Genomic DNA, 21,374 nt, shown 5'->3' on the forward strand with positions numbered 1-21,374 from the left:
GTCAGTATCCGTATCCTCGACCAGTACCTCTGTAACTCAAATAGCTGACTTTCTCTTATATCTGAGGAAAGAACGATCTCTTTCAGCTCCCACTATCAAGGGTTACAGAAGCATGTTGGCATCAGTCTTCCGTCACAGAGGCTTAGATCTTTCCAACAATAAAGATCTACAGGACCTCCTTAAGTCTTTTGAGACCACGAAGGAGCGTCGTTTGGTTACACCTGGTTGGAATTTAGACGTGGTACTAAGATTCCTTATGTCAGACAGGTTCGAACCGCTACAATCAGCCTCCCTGAAAGATCTCACCTTTAAGACTCTTTTCCTGATATGCTTAGCCACAGCTAAAAGAGTCAGTGAGATTCATGCCTTCAGCAAGAACATCGGATTCTCATCCGAAACGGCCACATGTTCTACAACTTGGTTTTCTAGCCAAACACGAGCTGCCTTCTCGGCCTTGACCTATATCGTTCGATATTCCAAACTTATCGTATGGTTGGAAATGAACTAGAAAGAGTCTTATGTCCTGTAAGAGCTCTTAAATTCTATTTAAAACCTTTACGAGGCCCGTCGGAAGCTTTATGGTGTTCAGTTAAGAATCCATCTTTGCCTATGTCAAAGAATGCTTTATCCTATTTTATCAGACTGTTAATACGAGAAGCTCATTCCCATCTGAATGAGGAAGACCAAGCTTTGCTGAAGGTAAGGACACACGAAGTTAGAGCTGTCGCAACTTCCGTGGCCTTTAAACAAAATAGATCTCTGCAAAGTATATTCGACGCAACCTATTGGAAAAGCAAATCAGTGTTCGCGTCTTTTTATCTTAAGAATGTCCAGTCTCTTTACGAGAACTGCTACACTCTGGGACCATTCGCAGCAACGAGTGCAGTAGTGGGTGAGGGCTCAACCACTACAATTCCCTAATTCCATAACCTTTTTTAATCTTTCTCTTGAAATGTTTTATTATTGTTTTTGGGTTGTCCGGAAGGCTAAGAAGCCTTTCGCATCCTACTTGATTTGGCGGGTGGTCAAAGTCATTTCTTGAGAAGCGCCTAGATTAGAGGTTTTGATGAGGTCCTTTAGTATGGGTTGCAACCCTTCATACTTCAGCTCCTAGGAGTCGCTCAGCATCCTATGAGGATCGCGAGGCTCAGTAAGGAAGACGTACTTAAAAAGGCAGAGTAATTGTTCAAGTCGACTTCCTTACCAGGTACTTATTTATTTTATGTTTGTTATTTTGAATAACTGCTAAAATGAAATAAAAATTCTTAGCTCATAATAATGTCAACATGTAATGCTGGTCTCTACCCACCCCCCTGGGTGTGAATCAGCTATATGATCACCGGCTAAGTTTAATATTGAAAAATGTTATTTTCATTAGTAAAATAAATTTTTGAATATACTTACCCGGTGATCATATATTAAAGGACCCTCCCTTCCTCCCCAATAGAGACCCAGTGGGCCGAGGAGAAAATTGGTTCTGTGTTGACATGGAGTACTTGAGTACCTGCTCGACAGATGGCGCAGTTGATGTACACCCCCACCTGTATAGCGATCGCTGTCGTATTTTGTCCTTAGGTTTTTCTGTCGGGCAGCAGAGCTGACAGCTATATGATCACCGGGTAAGTATATTCAAAAATTTATTTTACTAATGAAAATAACATATTATTATTATTATTATTATTATTATTATTATTATTATTATTATTATTATTACTTGCTAAGCTATAACCCTAGTTGGAAAAGCAGGATGCTATAAGCCCAGGGGCTCCAACAGGGAAAATAGCCCAGTGAGGAAAGGAAAAATAAAATATTTCAAGAAGAGTAACATCATAATAAATATTGCCTATATAAACTATATACTGTAATCTTTAACCAAACAAGAGGAAGAGAAATTAGATAGAATAGTGTGCCCGAGGATACTCTCAAGCAAGAGAACTCTAACCCAAGACAGTGGAAGACCATGGTACAGAGGCTATGACACTACCCAAGACTAGAGAACAATGGTTTGATTTTGGAGTGTCCTTCTCTGAGAAGAGCTGCTGACCATAGCTAAAGAGTCTCTTCTACCCTTAGCAAGAGGAAAGTGGCCACTGAACAATTACAATGCAGTAACCCCTTGGATGAAGAAGAATTGTTTGGTAATCTCAGTGTTGTCAGGTGTATGAGGACAGAGGAGAATATGTAAAGAAAAGGCCAGACTATTCGGTGTATGAGTAGGCAAAGGAAAAATGAACCGTAACCAGAGAGAAGGATCCAATGTAGTACTGCCTGGCCAGTCAAAAGACGCCATAACTCTCTAGTGGTAGTATTTCAACGGGTGGCTGGTGCCTTGGCCAACCTTACTACCTACAGATTTGCCTGCCAATCCAGTCCCCCTTGAAGTCCTACCTCCAAGCAAATTGAGTTACATTCACAGGTGTGTGAGTGAGAGGGGTAGCTACTACCCCTCCCCACCCCCTGCTAACTAGCGGTATGGGTGGTTAACCCTCGCTAAATTCTAATGTCTCGTCCTTTCAGATCCGCCAAAAGTAATACCTATATAAATAGCTACAGGTTTGTATTGCTAGGAAAAATAAAAATGACTCCCAAATTTGTCATATTCATCAAGGGAAACTTTATTTCGATTAGATTTTAATCTTTAAAATTTTCTTTTCCAGTGGGGAATATTCCTTATGAAGCCACGGAGGAAAAGCTTAAGGACATTTTCAGCCAAGTTGGCCCTGTTCTTTCTTTCAAGTAAGTTCTAGATGATTAGTTTGTTGTACACTTTACATTATGTACACTACTGTACTCTATATGGCGCAGCATAGATTGCAAGATCTTATTGGTAATGGCTCTCCTTAAGTTTGCTTTGATGATTTTTATGTCCGTATTGTTAATGTGTATTAAAGTGTAGGATTTCTTTATCCAGTAGATCGAAGAGATAACTTTAGGTATAGTATACAAATTTGAAAATAATATTTCACTTTCTTTCAGACTTATGTATGATCGTGAATCTGGCAAACCAAAAGGCTATGGCTTCTGCGAATATAAAGATCAAGAGACTGCTCTTTCCGCAATGCGTAACTTGAACAGCTATGAAATTGGAGGAAGACCGTTGCGTGTAGATAATGCTTGTACCGAAAAATCAAGAATGGAAATGCAGAGTATGTTTTGTGTGCTTGAATTTTTGTTGCCAGTTTTTATGTTAATATTTTTTGGAAGCAATTAAGTGATGTGAAGCTTAATATATGAATGTCATTCCCTTATAAATCTTTCAACTTATTAACTCTTGCATATATAATTACCACTTATGATCTCTCCAAATTTATTTTTACTTATCCTGAAAATATTTGTACCAGGTTTGATGATGGGGCCTGTTGTGGAGTCGCCTTACGGCCCTGAAGTAGAACCAAGTAAGGCTCCAGAAGCTATAAGTAATGCAGTTGCGTCTTTGCCCCCTGAACAGATGTTTGAATTAATGAGGCAGATGAAATTGTGCGTTCGAAATAATCCTACCGAAGCTCGCACAATGCTCATGAATAATCCTCAGTTGGCATATGCATTACTTCAAGCTCAGGTTTGTCAGTGGATGCAGTTATGTTGTTAGTCCGACATGTTGATTTTTTATACATTTGTCCAAGTATGTGGCTTGTATTAGACATGTTGATTTTTTATACATGTGTCCAAGTATGTGGCTTGTATTAGGTTACCTAGAATACCAACAGATCTGAATGTATTCTACTATACATTACTGTACTTAAAACCTATTTGTTCCTGCTGAAACACAAACCTGTCATACTTTGAAATAGGGATATGTATTCAGCTGTTCTAGAACGTCTTTTGAATTTTGAATTATTAACAAAGTAGTTGGCAGTGACAGATGGTCCGAAGAGAAAGGAGGCTACTTCCTCTTACCTGTCACAGAATGAACATGCTCTTGAGTGTTGAACTTTTTATTACTTGAATTTGTGATTTGTTTTGAGTGCTCTCACTTGTAAGTGGAAATAAAATGAAAGGGAAGTACTGTACTATATGTGGTGAAATTGATTTTGTTCTTATAAGGGTATGACTGAGAAGGATCCCCCTCTTCCCTTGGAGAGTTGTTCTTGCTCTTCCGATCAGGAAGACATTGAACTCGGATCTTAACTCGTCTTGCCCTGTGGTAGTTTCTCTAACTTAGGAAGGAGTTACACCTTTACCTGAATGCTTGATAAAGAAAATAATTTATCTAGTGGGCACACTTGGTGCCAACAGTGTTCTTTGGGTGGTGATCCCTATGTAATGCAGTGTCAGTGAATGTTCCTATTGCTTCCCTGTGTAGGGGTTTGTATTTGTGTTGTGGGTGATGAAGCTCTTGTAGCTTCCTCTTCCATGGGAGCGCAGGTATTATCTGTTGCCCAGACTACTACTCGTCTGTGATTGCAAGGAATAATGATGGGCAAAAGGAAATAGAGGAAGTTTGCTCTCTTTCTTCCTCCTCTGCCTACTTCTTTTTTTTCCTTCTCCTTTCTCTTTGTCAGACACTCCTTGGAGAAGACGACGAAGAAGATAGTTGTTTGGGAAGGCCTTTTGACTAAACCTCCTTGTTACGTCTACTGCTTTCTACTCTCTGTCGTTAGGGAGTGACAGTACTCAACCCCTTAACTGGTACCTTCGGGGCCAGTCAAGCGGGGTTTGAGTTAGTATTACAGTTATCGCTATTGCACTGAATGCAGTTGATAAGTCCTATTAGAACCAGACACCAGCGCTGTAGGCTAGGGAGGTTGGGTGTAAGCGCTCACGTTTCCTGTTCCTTCCGGGATATAGAATTGCCCCTTACTCTTTGTGTGCTGCTGTGGGCCTTACAGAACTAGGTCGCTGACTGGTACCTTTGGGGTTTGCCATAACAACCACCACTATTCCATCAGTTGCAGGTGAATGATCCTACCCTGCCTAATCTCCAGCACTGTACAGTAGGCTGATAGGGATAACGTTTACTCCCTCATACCAATACGGATCTCACACATTGACCAATGTCTTCAGGGTTGGTTAGTAATCGTGAACCTGGTTTGATTGCAACCATTGTTACATCAGTTGCAGGTAAATGGTCCTCCCTAGACCTGATCTTCAGGACCGCTCAGTAGGTTGATAAAGGTATGGCTCGCATGCTGACCAGTGTCTGCAAGGTTGGTTAGCAATTGGGAGCATGAGATAACAGTTGCTGTTGTTTACCTTTGAGCTGTTACATAGTTTTTTCACCAACTGTTACTTTTATGGTCAGTCAGCAAGGTGAGACCAGTGTGACATTGACCACTGTTTGCACCAGTACCAGGTAATCAGTCCTGGACCAAAAAACAACAACTAGGTGATTGAGCTGTCCTCCTATGGCTCTTCCTCTTCCCCTTCTGATTCTGATTATTCTTCTCAGAAGACTTCGAAGATGTTCAGGAAGGCCGAACAAGCAATTTATCCCCTCTTTTGAGAGATGGAGATGGTTCCCACCTGGTACTCGATCTGTGAGGGTTCAGGGCACCTAACTATGGGTCTTGAACAGACATTTCCTTCTGGCTTGGTGAGACTGTTTGCTTGGAGATGTGACTGGTCAGTGCCCACCTCTGCCATCTCAAGTAAAAACTCACAAGCCTAGCTATCAGTAGCCTTCTGGTTTACTTGTAAGACTACTCTGAGTTGAAAGTTAGGTCGAAAGGCTTTGGACCATCTCTGCTTTCTATACCTTATGGATGTTGCCCTCAGGCTCTTGAACCCATTCCTTGAGTCCTGAGGTGGCTGCTCATTTGTAGTGTGATAGTCCCAGCTCTATCATGGGACGTGTTCATTGCATGTAAGGTATGTTTCTTGTACCTCTCTTGAGGGAATGCAGCAGCCATAAACGTTGTACGCTGGTCGGGTATCTGATGCTGGTGAGTTACACAACGAAGAACTTTTCTTGCTGACTACATCTGCCAAAAAGCATCTGCTTCATCCTCCTGGTAAGGAGGAGGATGTGTCGGTGTCTTGCCAAATATTGCTTTTAAAGTGCCCAGTTTGACACTGCCAATGTCATCTCTGTTAGGAGATAGGTTTTCTGTGTCCTAACACTGGTCTCCTTTCAAGTCAGTACTATCCAGAGCCTTACTAGTGTCTACATCCCAATGATTAGCTGTTAGGAGTTTGTTGAAGTCAACTTCGTCACTCCTGTATTGGACCAGAAAGGATGACATGTCCTGGAAGAAATGAACCTTCCAGTTTGATTCTCGGGAACTTCCTTTCTCCAATGAGTAAGTCTTCCTGTCTTATAGGATGAATGATTTGTATATGTATATCAAATAAGAATCTGTTAATAGTAATTTGTATTTTACTTGCTATAAAAAGTTGCATCCTTTAAATATAATTTCTCACCTCGACCACTCCTTGAAGTCCTAGGCTTAAGGATAAATGAGACTATTCTGTGATGGGCTGGTGAGCTGGGCTTCCCTCTCACACCACCTCTCATTATCAACTACTGTACCTTATTAGGAATTTAGTGGCCATTTCAGTGCCACTGAAGGACTCGATAGCTAGAAAAAGTACAAAATATGACAGTTTTATCTTTTGTAAAAATAAGTTTAGGACACTAGTTATTTTGCAAAACTTTTCATTGAAGTACAAGGTATTATTATTTGTGTGTGATCAAGTTCCTTGCAAAATCTTTATTGTCCATGGGGGATGGCTGTGGTTAAGAAGTAGTTATAATTTGCTCATTATAGTATTTGTAAAGATGAAGAGGAAGAGTTGTTATTTCAGAATAATGAGACTGTATATCCTTCTTAATTGAAATACTACAGTGTATGGGAAATTTCCTGGACATGTGGCATGAGGTATGCAGATTTGTTTTGTAACTTAGTTATATGAAATATTTATTCTAAAATTTGATTTTTTTGTTTTCTCCCGATTAGGTTGTAATGCGGATTATTGATCCAAAGACGGCTGTTCAGATACTTCATGGAGGACGCGAAATTGTCGACCCATTGTTGCCACCCGCAGGACCACCGCCTACTCCTATGGCTCCTACAATGAATGGTGGACCTCCTGGTCCACCACCAGGCCCTCCTGGACCTCCTGGGCCTCCAATGCCCCCTAGTGGTCCTCCCCCGCCAACAAACCTACCCACACGTTTTCCCCCACCTGTGTCTGGTGGACATAATTTCCAGGGTCCACCTCCAGGACCCCCACAGCCACGAGGTCCTGCCTTCCCAGGTTTGCACATGCCTTAACTTTTGTCCTGTTATGGTTTTTGGTGTTGTATTAAATTAACCCTTTTACCCCCAAAAGGATGTACTGGTACGTTTCACAAAAGGCATCCCTTTACCCCCATGGACGTACCGGTATGTCCTTGCAAAAAATGCTATAAAATTTTTTTTTTTCATATTTTTGATAATTTTTTTTGAAAAAATTCAGGCATTTTCCAAGAGAATGAGACCAACCTGACCTCTCTATGACAAAAATTAAGGCTGTTAGAGCAATTAAAAAAAAAATATACTGCAAAATGTGCTGGGAAAAAAATAACCCACTGGGGTTAAGGGTTGGAAATTTCCAAATAGCCTGGGGGTTAAAGGGTTAATTGAAGTTCTTGGTACTATGAAGAATTTGATTATATATAAAGTAAGCTTTGCCCTTTAAGAATTTGTGATTTTTCTTCTAGTAATTAGTAAAACATCTTGTGTCACTTGGAAACATTTGTTTCACCACAGCAGTATTTTTTTCAAACCAAATCTTGACATTGCTTTGTGTATTAGCAAAATCATATAGTATTCAGAGATTGAAATCTATGCTAATTAAGATTTAGTTAGGCATAGGTTTATTATATTGATAAGATTATAATATCTATGCCAATATATCTATGAAAATTTCAAATACATTGCCCATATTCTTTCAAGTGTTAAATAGTTTTCCTGTATTTTAATCTTGGCTATGGAACGTTTTTATGGTGGGTAATACTGTAGTTATCATGTTATGAATCTTTAGATGTTAGGTATAAAATAGAATGAAATTTTTGGTCTTAGGTATTAAATAGAATTTAAATTTGATTGTAGGTGGAGATTTTGATATGCGTCAAATGAATGTACCTCCCCGGGGACCACCTCCTCAAGGAAATGATCAGGATATGAGACTAGCACCTCCTGGAATGGGTGGTCCTCCTCCTCCACATCCTCACGAAAACTTTGGTGGACCACCTCACGATTTTGAGAACAGGTAAGTTATGTTGTAATAGTAATTGCTTGTATTTTATTTCCTTATTGTGATCCTGTATTGGTTTCATAGTGTTGAGTAAACTGATGTTTAATTTGCGTGACTCCTGTTGTGCTATGAACAATTATTTTCTTTTGCTTATGCTTCAGTGGCCAGAAGGCTTAGATCAGCGGAGTAATAAAATGATGTGTAAAGATTGGGTTATTGCTGGGCGAGACCTCACTCACTAGGCTTCCCTCAATTCTCTGTTTTCTCCCTTCTCTTGTAGCTTTGGTTGTTTGAATTCCACCAAATTGTTTCTTTTGGATGGTTCAGTGGTGTGACATTGCAGTTTTAAATATTTAACTTAGCCGGTGAATATATAATAGCTGAGCCTCCGGCGGCTCGACAGAAAAACACAAAAACTCGCGAGCGATCGCTATGAAGGTTGCGGGTGTGCCCACTAGCGCCAACTATCGGCCAGATACCGCATATACATGTAAACAGACTCAATTCTTCTCTGTCGGTCTGAACGACAAGACGTACCATTACTCGCTGTTAACCTGGAGTTTTTCAACAGTCTTGGTGAAGTACAGTGAACCCTCGTTTATCGCGGTAGATAGGTTCCAGACGCGGGCGCGATAGGTGAAAATCCGCGAAGTAGTGACAGCATATTTACCTATTTATTTAACATGTATATTCGGACTTTTAAAACCTTCCCTTGTACGTAGTACTGTTAACAATCCACCCTTTAATGTACAGAACACTTAATGCATGTACTACAGCACCCTAAACTAAAACAGGCACAAATATTAAAGGCGATTTTATATCATGCGTTTCCTAAACACCTAAAAAGCACGATAAAAAATGGCAACCAATGTTTTGTTTACGTTCATCTCTGATCATAATGAAGAAACAAACTCATTTAGTGTACACATATATGTATAGGTTAGTTTTTGCATCGATTATATTGATTATACAGTACTGTATGTTGATTTTTTTATTACCAATGTTTTAGTTTACGTATTTTTCTTAGGACTTCCAAATGAAATCTTTTTCTTTATGACGCCGCCTGAAACGACGGCGTGTACGCTCAGTAAACAACCACGCTCAGAACAAACAAGGCATTTAACGCGCATGATGATAGTGATAAATAATGATACAGTACATACAGTATTTACAGTAAAAGCATTTACAAAATATGTTACCTTACAAATATAAATTATACAGTACTTGTACGTAGCAAAGCAGGAAAACAATTTGAGAGAGAGAGAGAGAGAGAGAGAGAGAGAGATTGTTTTACGTACGTAAATGTAAATTTTAAACAAAAAAAATATGATAGGTTACAACATGTAGACTTTTAAAACCTTCCCTTTAACTTAATGCATACAGTACGTACATTACTAAACTATAAAACAGGTTAAAGTAAAAAATAAAGATTGTTACTGTACTCACCACGAAAGAAGTTGAAGAAAAACTTGAATGGTGATGGCGATGAATTTGCTGCACAGTAGAAATGATGATGATGAAGCTGATGATGTGTTCTACTGTGCAGTCAATGATAGTATTTTACGTCTCTTCAGACGGAGGTGTCTTTTCCTGGGACACCTCTTCAACTTCTTCCTGGGAAACTTCTTCAATTTCTTCCGAAGGCGTACTAGCAGGAGGAACTGGCTCTTTTTTGCGAGGCTGGAAGAACATTGTGATCGGAAGTTGTTGCCGCTGCTTCTTTTTTCGATCCAAGAGCATTTTGTAGGGAGTCATGTCTTCATCGATCTTGTTGCAGAATTGCATCGAGCGAACCATATCCTCGTCCCACTCTTGTAACATTTCTTTCGCCTCCTTCATATGGTTGCAGAACTTGGCAAGCCGTTCTAATGTTAAGCCCGTTTCTTCGACATTTTCTTGGGTCTCTTCCTGGGTACCCTCACTCTCTTCCTCACTTGCCGATTTCGTCAGGTCTTCGAGGTCTGCGTCAGTTAGGGGCTGGGAATGGCAGTCCAACAACTCGTCGACGTCTTCAGTCGTCATGTCGCCAAACCCGTCACCTCCAATTATGGCAGCCAACTGCACAGATTTCCGTATTGCAGAGTGTTGGATTTCCGACGGAGTAAATCCCTTGTCGTCGTAAACAATATCGGGCCACAGCTTCTTCCAGCTCGCATTCACGGTTGCAGGTTTCATCTCTTGAAGTGCCTTTTGAATATTCTGCAGGCACGTGGCTATGGTGTACTGCCGCCAGTACGCCTTCAAGTTGAAATCTTCATCCTCGTCATCTTGGGCAGCATCCACACACGCAACGAGGTCCGCCAAGGTATTCTTCGTGTAGAGGGCCTTGAACGCCCTGATAACCCCCTGGTCCATCGGTTGAATTAATGACGTGGTGTTGGGTGGCAGGAACTCAACCTGAACGCCCTCACGCGACAGGTCAGTTGCGTGTCCACCAGCGTTATCCATAAGGAGAAGGATCTTGAATGGCAAGCCCTTCTCTAAGAGATATTCATGGACTTGCGGGATGAAACACTGGTGGAACCAGTTGGAGGTCAGCATCTTCGTAATCCATGCTTTTTGATTATGCATCCAGTACACGGGAAGGAGATTCTTATTTTTATTTTTCAAAGCGCGAGGATTTTTCAACTTATAAATAAGCCCCGGCTTTAACAAAAATCCAGCAGCATTGCCACACATCACGAGGGTAACGCGATCCTTGAATGCCTTAAAGCCAGAGGCTTTGGCTTCCTCTTTGAACAGGAAAGTTCGCGACGGCATTCTCTTCCAAAACAAGCCGGTTTCATCCATATTAAACACTTGTTCCGGCTTGTATCCACCTTCAGCGATAATGTTCTTGAAAGTCTGGTTCACGTAAGTTTCAGCAGCGGCAGTGTCAGCGGAAGCAGACTCCCCATGCAGGGAAACGCTTTTCAGGGCGAAGCGTTTCTGAAACTTCGCGAACCATCCTTTGCTTGCGGAAAAACGTTTCTGAGGCTGGGAATCAGTGGATGTCCCTGGTTGAGGATCATCTGCATCATCATCATCTTCAGCATGGTTGCCGTCGTCGTCTTTAGGTTCCTTTGCAGCAAAATTCTCATATAAGCTCAAAGCCTTTGTTTGGATGGTGTTCGTATCCAACGCTATGTTCTTCTTCCGGCAGTCGGCAATCCACACAGCTAAAGCACCTTCCATGCGTACGATCGTTTTATTACGCGTTGTAACGACTCGCTTCGCTGATCTGCTAAAGGTGATTGCAGCAGTCTTTCTAATGTTCGCCTCGTCCTTTTTGATATAGCGAATGGTGGATTCGTTGATGCCAAAATGGCGGCCGGCGGCCGCGTAACTTCTACCATCTTTTAACATGTCGAGAAGCGTAATCTTCTCAGCTATCGTCATCATCCTTCGGTGGCGTTTAGGCTCACTACCAGCCTTACTAGAAGCAGAACGCTTGGGAGGCATTGTACAGTAGGATTTAACAGAAAGTTCAACAAAAAGTTCAACTTAAAACAGTCGCACACAGCACAGATTAAACTTCACAAACTTAAGAACGTCTACTCAGCAATACGCGGAAAGAGAAAGTGAACGATCCAGCCCCGCGAGAACTTTGATGCTGCGGGTAGAAGATGCGGGCAAAACACCAATCACAGGCTAGATAACAAAACTTGAGTTTTGATTCGTCATCTATCAGCGCTTGAACCAATCACAACCCGTCTTACAGTACTATGATGCGTTGGTTACTCATAGAAGATGCCCCGCGCATAATGAACGTACGTAGATTAAGTACAATACCGTAATAATAATAAATAATGATAATAATACTGTACTGCACAGTAATAATAATAATAATAATGATAATAATAATAACAATAATAATTTTATTAACAACAACAACAATAATAATAATAATAACAATAATAATAAAAATTTACGTACGCTATTTTACGCTCTCTCTCTCTCTCTCTCTCTCTCTCTCTCTCTCTCTCTCTCTCTCTCTCTCTCTCTCTCTCTCTCTCTCTCTCTCTCTCTCGTACGCTTACAGTATTCGAAATGTGATTTTTGCAACAAAGAATATTATTGGATGCAGTACTGTACTACGTACGTATACATACAAAAGATTCATGGAAAAGAAGCACATCCATTACAGTACACACCATTCTAATATGGTATGACTGCATCTGATTTGCGTTTCATGTTCGATTTAATTTTACTACGTACTGAATTATCGTATGATCACATTCTCTTTTCGTGTTTTATTTCTTTCTGTGCTGAATTATATATCATATGTAATGCAATGAACAATCAGTAAGAGCAGATATTACTAATTACAGTATTAATGGAATTACAGGTAACAAAATATCGTATTTGGTTGTCTTCAGATTTCGCGGTATTTTCGAATTTTCCGGAAAATCCGCGATATGTATATATATATGGGTTATGGGAAAACCCCGCGAAGTGGTGAATCCGCGATTGTCGAACCGCGAAGTAGCGAGGGTTCACTGTACTTCCTTTTGGTTTGAGCTTTCGCAGTGCAGGTGTTTTATCTTCAACTTAAATCTTGAACTCTTTTTTGGATAGATTTAATTGTTGATGACTTTGGATTGTTTTTTGGACTTTCTTTGACTTTTAAAAATGGCCGACCATTCCCTTAGTACGGAAGTGTGTTTTAGGCTTTTAGCAATTATCTTATCACGTTATAAATTGTTGTTGTTAATTATAGATTTTCCTCTATATATTTTATATCTCAACCGCCTTTATTAGGCCTCTTCGATTAGCTTTCCATTTATAATAAACATAAAGATAAATTTTAATGATTTGTTTATATGTGACCTTACCTATTCCTCCCCTAATCCGAGAGTAGGCGGTCCTAACTTGGAAACCGAAGTTAAACAACGTTGAGCCCTTTCAATCGTAAATAACTTTTACAGAGCAAATGATTTAAAACTTATTAAATGAATATTTTTTAGTAGATATTTCATAAAAGATTTTCTTTGAATAGTCTTCGTACTGTTTCAAAGATGAACTAACGTTTGGTTTATTTATGCTACGCAGTTTGCGCTCTATCGTTACGATAGAGAGAGAGAGAATCACGGATTCACTTTGCAGAAAAAGTAAATCGATTCTGACGTTTTGTTCATTCTTCTTTCAAACGTAAATGTTTTAAATACTAATTTAAAGGAACTTGTTAATTTTCAATTTCTTAGTCCTTTCAGTTTTTCCTTTGATCAAATAACCTGTTTATTGACGAAAGGTGAGTGGGCTTTTCTCTTCGGTGTGAAATCAAGAGAAAGAGAGAGAGAGAGAGAGACGGAGAGAGAGAGAGGAAGAGAGAACGTTCCGATCTTTATTCTCGTCCCAAGCGAGTAACGTTGTTCTCGAGTCAGTTTTTTACTCTCGTCCCAAGTCTCTGTACGGGGAGAAAGGATAAAACGTTTTTAGTTTTTATTCTCGTCCCAAGGCACTGTACGGTGAGAGATTGAAAACGTAGTTTTGAATGAACTAGTGTTTAGTCTCCTCCCCAATCACTGATCTTTTTATCTTAATATATGTTTACTGTTTTTTGCTTGTATTAATGTGCTTACATTATACGACTTATTTCGCAATTATAACCTTTTGATGTAGGGTAGAATTGCGTGCTTCAGGTAGAAATCAGTTTTTCAATATTTAACTTAGCCGGTGATTATATAGCTGCAACTCTGTTGCTCGACAGACAACTCTACGGTAAAAACTCGCCAGCGATCGCTACACAGGTTGCGGGTGTGCCCAACAGCGCCATCTGTCGTCCAGATACCCAGTACTCAATGTAAACAAAGACTCAATTTTCTCTCTGTCGAGCTATCGACAAGACGTACTTACTCGCTGTTGCTAAACTGGAGTTTTTTCACAACTAATTGGTGAAGTACTTTATTCTAGTTTTGAGCTTTCGCTGTGCAGGGTTTCTCTTCACACAAATCCTTGAACTCTTTTTGATAACGGATTCTTTGTTGATGACTTTTTGATAGTTTTTTGAATTTCCCTTTGACCAATTCAAAATGGCTGACCCTTCACAAGTCCCAAAATTTAGGAAGTGCAATGCTAGGGACTGTTCAAGGCGTCTTCCGAAGGCTTCTATCGACCCTCACACTGTTTGTTCCAAATGTCGGGATAAAACCTGTCAATTGGAAGATCGGTGTGAGGAGTGCGTTGGGCTTTCGGAATTCGATTTTATCGAATTTCAAAAGTATACACATAGGCTAGAGAGAGATAGGCTAGAGAGAGATAGAGTTAGGAGAAGTTCTTCTCGTTCTATTGATATATCCTCTCCTCATGCCCCACAACCTATTCCTTCCCCTGTAGTGGTTGCTCCTAAGCCCCCTTCTGGCACTCAGGAACCTTCGATGGCTGATATGATGCGTGCCATCCAGGCTCTGGGTGAGAGAGTTGAGTCCCTTGCTAGTGACCGTAATCAGCTCATGGCGGATGTGAAGGAGCTTAAGTGCAAAAGTGCAGTGGGAAGTGCTAAAGTGCCGAGTGATAGTGTTGTGGATAGTGTTGCGCTTGAGGGTTCGTCTGTTCGTGCCTGTCGTCCTCCTAGTCCGGGACCTCTTGCAAGCTCCCAAGTTCAGGGGAGAAGCAATTTCGTACGACAAATGGGTTCGAGAGGCTTTAATCAGCGAACAGACGTTCCCTCCGTGGTATCGGGCGTATCTACCCAAGATCGCTCCTACCTAACTAAGACGAGAGAGCCCATTTATACCTCGTCTTCGGAAGGTGTTTCTCGCAAGAAACCCTGGACCAAGGTCTCACGACCGTTAAAACGCAAGTCGGTCCCTTCAGCGCAAGTCCAACGGCCCGGTTGTAGCCACTGGGTCAGTTCGGACTCGCTGCCGTCATCCGATGACTGCTCACCGCCTAAGAGAGGCAAAGCGGTACCGCTTCGGACAGTAACCCCGTCTGTCGCTGCACCTGCTCCCGTAGACCCTAAGTGGTCTCTACTGCAAGACATGCAGTCTAAACTGACGTCTCTGATGCAGGACCTTCGTGCGGAGAAGGTTGCTGCCGCACCAGCTAGTGCAGTACCTAGCCTACAACCTTCCACATGATCGGTTGTGCGTCCGGTGGACGCTGAGGTAACCTTCTCACGCACACCAGTTGAGAGAGTTCCTCCTGCCATGCGTTCCAGTGTGATCTGCCAGCCGCATGTTGACGTGAAGAGACGCTCGGAGGTTGCCGTTGACGTTCCGGAAGTTCAACAACCGTCAGAGTTGCTTTGTTTTGACGCGGTGCGTCAACCTCCGCAACCCAGTGTGCTTTCCACTGCGCACCCACATCAGTCCAGACAGTCTGGAGTAGACGCTGTGCGTCCCCGCGCTGCCATGGTTGTTGCCAGCTCACAGACTGGGCAGCAGTTCCATGACGTTGCGTCCGGCTCAGTCACGCATGCACCCGTGCGACCGGACTCAGCGAACCAGCCGTTACCCACTCCGTTGCCGTTTCCTCATCAGTTGTCGGATGAGGAACTTTCTGATGATGATGGTGCTGCACACATAGATGAACCACTATCAGATTTGGACGAGCCTAAGTCTACTCAACCCTCTTTGGACTTTAGAAAAGTTTTGGCCATCTTCAAAGAGTTGTTTCCGGACCAGTTTGTTTCTGTGGCTCCTCGTTCTCCGCCGTCTGAGTTTGTGTTAGGCATGCCGTCTACCACTCCTGCCTTTACTAGACTCGTCCTCGCACGCTCGTCCAAGAGAGCTTTGCGGGTGATAGGAGAATGGTTGCAGTCCAAGAAGAGTTTAGCAAAGACAGCCTTTGCGTTTCCCCCTGCTAGACTCTCTTCTAGATCGAGCGTCTGGTATGCCACGGGAGAAGTTCTCGGCTTGGGAGTTCCTGCCTCTGCCCAGGGCGACTTCTCAAGTCTTGTAGACTCTCCCCGCCGCCTTGCCATGAGACGCTCAAAGATATGTTGGTCATCTTCGGACCTGGACCACCTTTTGAAAGGTATCTTTAGGGCCTTCGAAGTTTTTAACTTCTTAGACTGGTGTCTAGGAGCCCTTAGAAGAAAGACCTCTCCGACAGAGAAAGAGACTTCCTTGCTCATTATGTCCTGCATGGACAAGGCCGTACGTGATGGGTCTAATGAGCTTGCTGCATCATTTGTGTCCGGAGTCCTTAAAAAGCGTGAAAACCTATGCTCATTCCTTTCAACTGGAGTTACACAGTGCCAGAGATCTGAGCTTCTCTTTGCTCCTCTTTCCAAGTGCCTTTTTCCAGAAGCCCTGATTAAGGAAATAGCCGCTTCATTGGTGCAGAAGGACACTCATGATCTTGTTGCGTCCTCCGCTCGCAAAGCTCCCCCTTTGCCTACCTTGTCAGCTAGACCAAGGATGGACACTCCAGCGTCCCGTTTTATTCCGCCCTTTCGTGGCAGAGCCTCCAGCAGAGGAGGTGCTCGTGCCAAAGGGAAACGAGGAAAGAAGAAAGGATCCAAGTCCTTTAAGGGCAGAGTCTGACTGCCCGCATCTTCAGACAGCAGTGGGAGCCAGACTCAAGAACTTCTGGCAGACCTGGGAGAAGAGAGGCGCAGATGCACAATCTGTGAAGTTGCTCAGAGAGGGGTACAAGATCCCTTTTGTACGGAAACCCCCTCTAGCAACGTCTTCCATCGATCTCTCTCCCAGGTACAGAGAGGAAGACAAGAGAAGAGCCTTGAAACAGGAAGTGTCTCTTTTACTAGAGAAGGGAGCGGTGGTCAAAGTCTCGGACCTTCAATCTCCGGGATTCTACAACCGACTCTTCTTGGTGCCAAAGAAGACAGGAGGGTGGAGGCCGGTGCTAGACGTCAGTGCTCTAAATGTCTTTGTCACAAAGCAGATGTTCTCCATGGAGACCACAAAGTCAGTCTTAGCAGCGGTCAGAAGGGAAGACTGGATGGTCTCTTTAGACCTAAGGGACGCCTACTTCCACGTCCCCATCCACCCGGACTCCCAACCTTTTCTGAGATTCGTTTTCGAAAAGGTTGTCTACCAGTTTCAAGCCCTGTGCTTTGGCCTAAGCACAGCTCCTCTTGTGTTTACGAGGCTGATGAGGAATGTAGCCAAATTCCTTCATTTAGCGGACATCCGAGCCTCCCTCTATTTGGACGACTGGCTTCTCAGAGCTTCTTCCAGTCGTCGCTGTCTGAAGGATTTAAAGTGGACTCTAGATCTGACCAAGGAATTGGGTCTCCTTGTCAATATGGAAAAGTCACAACTGATCCCATCCCAAACTATTGTGTATTTAGGGATGGAGATTCACAGTCTAGCTTTTCGGGCTTTTCCGTCGGCCCCCAGAATAAGCCAAGCCCAGTTATGCATCCAGAACATGCTGAAGAAGGAACAATGCTCAGTCAGGAAGTGGATGAGTCTGGTAGGGACGCTATCATCCCTGGAACAATTTGTGTCATTAGGAAGACTACACCTCCGTCCTCTTCAATACCATCTAGCTTTTCACTGGAAAAAGGACAAGACGCTAGAAGCGGTCTCGATCCCCATTTCCGAAAAGATGAAGTCTTGCCTGACTTGGTGGAAGGACAGTATCAACCTAAGAGAGGGTCTTCCCCTGGCTGTTCAGACTCCCAACCTCGTTCTCTTCTCGGACGCATCGGACGTGGGCTGGGGCGCGACATTAGACGGTCGGGAATGTTCGGGACTGTGGAACTCGAGTCAAAGGATCATGCATATCAACTGCAAGGAGCTGCTGGCAGTACATCTGGCCTTGAAAAGCTTCAGGTCTCTCCTTCGAGGCAAAGTGGTGGAAGTGAACTCGGACAACACCACTGCCTTGGCGTACATCTCCAAGCAAGGAGGGACCCACTCATTGACGTTGTACGAGATCGCAAGGGACCTGCTCATCTGGTCAAAAGGTCAAAACATATCAATAGTAACGAGGTTCATCCAAGGCAACTTGAATGTCATGGCAGATTGTCTCAGTCGGAAAGGGCAAGTAATTCCAACGGAATGGACCCTCCACAAGGATGTATGCAAGAGACTTTGGGCCACTTGGGGCCAACCAACCATAGATCTCTTTGCAACCTCGATGACCAAGAGGCTCCCAATATATTGCTCACCAGTCCCGGACCCAGCAGCAATACATATACTGTACTGTAGATGCCTTTCTCCTAGATTGGTCGCATCTAGATCTATACGCATTCCCACCGTTCAAGATTGTCAACAAGGTACTGCAGAAGTTCGCCTCTCACGAAGGGACAAGGTTGACGCTAGTTGCTCCCCTCTGGCCCGCGAGAGAATGGTTCACCGAGGTACTTCGATGGCTAGTAGACGTTCCCAGAAGTCTTCCTCTAAGGGTGGACCTTCTACGTCAGCCACACGTAAAGAAGGTACACCAAAGCCTCCACGCTCTTCGTCTGACTGCCTTCAGACTATCGAAAGACTCTCGAGAGCTAGAGGCTTTTCGAAGGAGGCAGCCAGTGCGATTGCTAGAGCAAGGAGAACATCCACCCTTAGAGTCTACCAATTGAAGTGGGAAGTCTTCCGAAACTGGTGCAAGTCAGTCTCTGTATCCTCGACCAGTACCTCTGTAGCTCAAATAGCTGACTTTCTCCTATACCTGAGAAAAGGACGATCTCTTTCAGCTCCCACTATCAAGGGCTACAGAAGCATGTTGGCATCGGTCTTCCGGCATAGAGGCTTAGATCTTTCCAACAATAAAGATCTTCAGGACCTCCTTAAGTCTTTTGAGACCACGAAGGAGCGTCGTTTGGTTACACCTGGTTGGAATTTAGACGTGGTACTAAGATTCCTCATGTCAGACAGGTTTGAGCCGCTACAATCAGCCTCCCTGAAAGATCTCACCTTAAAGACACTTTTCCTGGTATGCTTAGCCACAGCTAAAAGAGTCAGTGAGATTCATGCCTTCAGCAAGAACATCGGATTTTCGTCAGAAAAAGCTACATGTTCGCTACAACTTGGTTTTCTAGCCAAAAATGAGCTGCCTTCTCGACCTTGGCCGAAATCGTTCGATATTCCCAGCTTATCGAATATGGTAGGCAATGAACTAGAAAAAGTCTTATGCCCTGTGAGAGCTCTTAAGTTCTATTTAAAGCGAACTAAACCGTTACGAGGCCAATCTGAAGCTTTATGGTGTTCAGTTAAGATACCATCTTTGTCTATGTCAAAGAATGCTTTATCCTACTTTATCAGACTGTTAATACGAGAAGCTCATTCACATCTGAGTGAGGAAGACCAAGCATTGCTTAAGGTGAGGACACACGAAGTTAGAGCTGTCGCAACTTCCGTGGCCTTTAAGCAAAATAGATCTCTGCGAAGTATAATGGACGCAACCTATTGGAGAAGCAAGTCAGTGTTTGCGTCTTTTTATCTAAAGGATGTCCAGTCTCTTTACGAGGACTGCTACACACTGGGACCATTCGTAGCAGCGAGTGCAGTAGTGGGTGAGGGCTCAACCACTACAATTCCCTAATTCCATACCCTTTTAATCTTTCTCTTGAAATGTTTTTATTGTTGTTTTTTGGGTTGTCCGGAAGGCTAAGAAGCCTTTCGCATCCTGGTTGATTTGGCGGGTGGTCAAAGTCATTTCTTGAGAGCGCCTAGATTAGGGGTTTTGATGAGGTCCTGTTGTATGGGTTGCAACCCTTGATACTTCAGATCCTAGGGGTCGATCAGCATCATAAGAGGATCGCGAGGCTCCGTAAGGAAGACGTACTTAAAAGGCAGAGTAATCGTTCAAGTCGACTTCCTTACCAGGTACCTATTTATTTTGTTTTTGTTATTTTGATAACTTCTAAAATGAAATGAAAACTCTTAGCTCATAAAAGTGTAAACATATATTGCTGGTCTCTACCCACCCCCCTGGGTGTGAATCAGCTATATAATCACCGGCTAAGTTAAATATTGAAAAATGTTATTTTGATAAAAAAATAAATTTTTGAATATACTTACCCGGTGATTATAAATTAAATGACCCTCCCTTCCTCCCCAATAGAGACGCAGTGGGACGAGGAGAAAATTGAGTCTTTGTTTACATTGAGTACTGGGTATCTGGACGACAGATGGCGCTGTTGGGCACACCCGCAACCTGTGTAGCGATCGCTGGCGAGTTTTTACCGTAGAGTTGTCTGTCGAGCAACAGAGTTGCAGCTATATAATCACCGGGTAAGTACATATATATTCAAAAATTTATTTTATTATCAAAATAACATTTTATTCATGCCTAATGTGAATTGTTGAAAAATTCGATTTCAGTGAAGTAAGTGCAAAACAGAAAATCGTATTGATAAAGTGATAATTGCGCAAAGTGTTATCAGTGTTGCGACCGAGGGTTCGTCTGTTCGTGCCTGTCGTTCGCCTAGTCCGGGACCTCTTGCAAGCTCCCAAGCCCAGGGGAGAAGTAATGTCGTACGACTTATGGGTTCGAGAGGCCTTGATCAGCGAACAGACGTTCCCTCTATGGTTTCAGGCGTGTCTCATCAAGACCGCCCCTACCATAAGATGAGCGAGACGATTTTCTCCTCGTCATCCGAAGGCTTTTCGCGTAAGAAACCGTGGAGCAAGGTTTCGAGGCCCTTTAAGCGAAAGTCAGTCCCTTTAGGACAGGTCCAGCATCCTGGTTATAGCCATTGGGACAGCTCTGACCCTATGCAGTCATCGGAAGACTGCTCGCCGCCTAAACAAAAGCGTAACACAGGCTCCGAGAGTCTTTTTGTAGGCAAGGTTTTGCAGTCACAGACGTTACCCTAGTCTCTTACCGCACCCATTCCCGTTGATCCTAAATGGGTTGTACTGCAAGACATGCAGAATAAGCTTGCCTCTCTTATGGAGGACTATTCTGCTGAGCAGGTTCACGATGATCCTCGCCGCTTAGCTGATCGAGATCCTGGCCGTCAGCCGCCCAAACGAGCCTTTGCTCGTCCTGTTGACATTGACGTTACAAAGTCACGTCAATCATGTTTTGTAGAGCCTCACTCGATGCAGTCCCGTGTTGACTCTCAGCCGCTTGTGGACGTTCAGCCGCTGCCGCTTGCTCTTGTTGACATTCAGGACGTTCGCCAACCAGCATAGTTGACTTGTTTTGACGTTGAGCGTCAAGCACCGCAGTCAAGAGTTGTTTTGACTGCTCAGTCTAGGCAGTCAAGGCAGTCTCGAGTTGACGTCGAGCGTCCTCCCGCACCTGTTGTTGTTGCTGGTCAGTTCTTTAAGCAGTTACATGACATAGCGTCC

General features: G+C 43.1%; 1 protein-coding gene across 2 annotated transcripts in view; it reads left to right on the forward strand.

Moving 5' to 3' along the window:
* The window catches only part of CstF64 (cleavage stimulation factor subunit 2 CstF64), a 64,921-nt gene that overhangs the window by 12,101 nt on the left and 31,446 nt on the right, over positions 1 to 21,374 (forward strand). For both annotated transcript variants that reach the window (XR_011042574.1, XM_068367353.1), the window contains exons 2-6: positions 2,658 to 2,736; positions 2,977 to 3,146; positions 3,342 to 3,559; positions 6,897 to 7,197; positions 8,034 to 8,193. Coding sequence is in view for 1 of the 2 variants with exons in the window: in XM_068367353.1 (XP_068223454.1) it covers positions 2,658 to 2,736; positions 2,977 to 3,146; positions 3,342 to 3,559; positions 6,897 to 7,197; positions 8,034 to 8,193 (928 nt within the window). In the remaining variant the exon portion in view is untranslated. The remainder of the gene's footprint in view (positions 1 to 2,657; positions 2,737 to 2,976; positions 3,147 to 3,341; positions 3,560 to 6,896; positions 7,198 to 8,033; positions 8,194 to 21,374) is intronic.

Source organism: Palaemon carinicauda, chromosome 45 (assembly GCF_036898095.1).
Source record: "Palaemon carinicauda isolate YSFRI2023 chromosome 45, ASM3689809v2, whole genome shotgun sequence".
Taxonomy (NCBI): Eukaryota; Metazoa; Arthropoda; class Malacostraca; order Decapoda; family Palaemonidae; genus Palaemon; species Palaemon carinicauda.